This window comes from Cotesia glomerata, unplaced genomic scaffold, assembly GCF_020080835.1.
Source record: "Cotesia glomerata isolate CgM1 unplaced genomic scaffold, MPM_Cglom_v2.3 scaffold_1093, whole genome shotgun sequence".
Classification (NCBI taxonomy): Eukaryota; Metazoa; Arthropoda; class Insecta; order Hymenoptera; family Braconidae; genus Cotesia; species Cotesia glomerata.
Window position 1 is genome coordinate 1 of NW_025401436.1, and position 2,275 is coordinate 2,275.

At 29.5% G+C, this 2,275-nt stretch overlaps 1 protein-coding gene across 1 annotated transcript; it reads left to right on the forward strand.

Moving 5' to 3' along the window:
* Positions 1-1,059: 1,059 nt before the first annotated feature.
* LOC123273562 lies at positions 1,060-1,716 on the forward strand (the record flags this gene model as incomplete). Its single annotated transcript, XM_044741002.1, has 3 exons — positions 1,060-1,168; positions 1,275-1,392; positions 1,471-1,716. Coding segments are annotated over 3 exons (471 nt in total), but the record flags the coding sequence as incomplete, so codon positions are not given.
* Positions 1,717-2,275: the final 559 nt, after the last annotated feature.

The window sequence follows — 2,275 nt, forward strand, 5'->3', positions numbered from 1 at the left end:
CTATCAGACTTTTGAGCTCAAAGAGCTCAAAAGCATAGAAAAGGTATCTTTTTGAGCTCGGAGAGCTTAAAACAACACACAGATTGTACTTTTGAGCTCGAAGAGCTCAAAAAAGCGGCCAGGTATTAACGGAATTAGCGGGAAGTTGCAGGGATGGCCTTTAGGGTCAACCGTTTTCCTAATTTTTTTTTGTTAAAAATTTCTATAGGGCTTAAAAAACTACGTCGATCGCAACCAACCTCGTGAAAATCGGTTGATTCATTCAAAAGTTATAGCAGTTTGAAAATTTTAAAAATCGTGTTTCATCGAACCTTGATAAGAATTTTGATCTCGCAGAGCTTAAAATGATACGAAAATGATATTTTTGAGCTCGAAAATCTAAAAAACGTAATAAGTGCAATTTTGAGTGCTTAAGTATGGAATTAGCGAGAAGTTGCAGGGATGGCCTTTAGGATCAACCGTTTTCCTATTTTTTTTTGTAGTTTTTCTGAGATTTCTAAAAATCTACCGGTCCAAATCGATCCAAATTGTATTCAAAATCTAAGTTTAGTCCAGCCTTTTCCGAGTAGCACTGACCGCAATTAAATCGGTCAAGCTATTCAAAAGTTATGAGAGGTTTACAAACATCCATACACACACACACACACACACACACACACACACACACACACACTTACAGCCATATGAAAACTCGATTTTTGAAAAACGGGGTAAAATTAATAAATTCCCGATTTTTGAAAATTTTTAATTTTTGTAGTGGGAAGTTAAAAAATAGTTTTATTTAAAAACGTAGTAATTGGTGAAATTTGGAGCACATTGCATTTTAAAGTAACAAGATGTCACAGAGATGCTCTGTTGTCAACCATCTCACTAATTTTTTTCGAATGATTCTTGTGAATCAGTTATCATTTATTACACTTATTTTATTAGTAATATTTCAAATTAAAAATAAGAACAAGAATATTTGACACCTACAAATAAGGACTCACAAAACTTCGTGATTACAATCTTTTCGGTAGAATTATAGTTGAATTTTATTATTATGCGATTTTTCAATGAATTGATTTCTGCTTATTGGTAGAACTCATATTTTTTTATTTTTCAGTATGTCGTGAATGGTTGGTGTATGAAGATGGTGCCCTAGCTTATCGTCTGCAAGATAAAGAAAGTACGTTTCGTTCAATTTAATGCATTTTATAAATTTTTGCTTATAGAAGAATCTAATGTTTTTAACTAAATAATGCTATTATAAAATTAAAAAAATATATTTTCAGTAAAAGATCATTATTCTGGTAATAAAATTCGCAACGCTCAAGTTCGAGAAGATTTACCACGAGCTAAGGTCGAACAGCAACTTGAAGAATTCAAATACCAATCCCGTGTTCAACAGCAGTAAATATAAATTTAGTTTTACAAAAATTAATTCGAACAGATAAAAAATATAAATCAAGTGATTTCAAATATTTATAGAGAGGAGAATGATGCTCTTGTCGCCCGTCAGGTTGCATTGAGGTTGGAAAAAGAAGAAAAAACTCGAGAGCGAAAACTCAAAGAGACAATGGAATATCAATCAAAACATGATCATCAAAAAGTACAGATAGAAATTGAACTAGAAATGCAAAGACGTTTGCAAGAGGAAAAAGATGAGGTAATCTTAAAATGTATCAATGAAATATCTCTGATTAAAACTAATTATATAATATTAGTGACATAAAATCGTGTATATTATTTATGACTGTCTACATAAAATGACTGGTTACGTTTACTAAGTAAATTTTATAATGTATAACGATGGTTGGTTCTGAAAATTATATTATTTATTGTGCTTAAACAATAACATTGAATATCGTAATAAAAATCGTATAGTTTATTCAACAATACCGTTATAAAGAAAAAGTTAATTAAAAATAACTTCTAAGTATGATAGTTTGAAAAATACTTACTTTCCTTTCTTTTCAATCTCTGGTATAAAAATTAAAAATTTTGTTCCATTTGGCAGTTAGTGATTTCAGTCTGATTTTCGGAAATTAAGTTTTCGTCGAATCTTAATGTTTTGAAATTCGAGGAAGTTTCCATTGTTTTTCATGAAAATTTATAAAATTTCACAAAATTATTATTACGACCCGAGAGAAGTCGATACTCAATTTTATAAATTTTTATAAAATATATAGTGCTAGACAAATTTATAAATTTTTATCAAAAACCATCAGACAATTTTCATTAGATTAGATAAAATTTGATGTAATTTCATAAAATGTTATCAATTTTGGTGAGA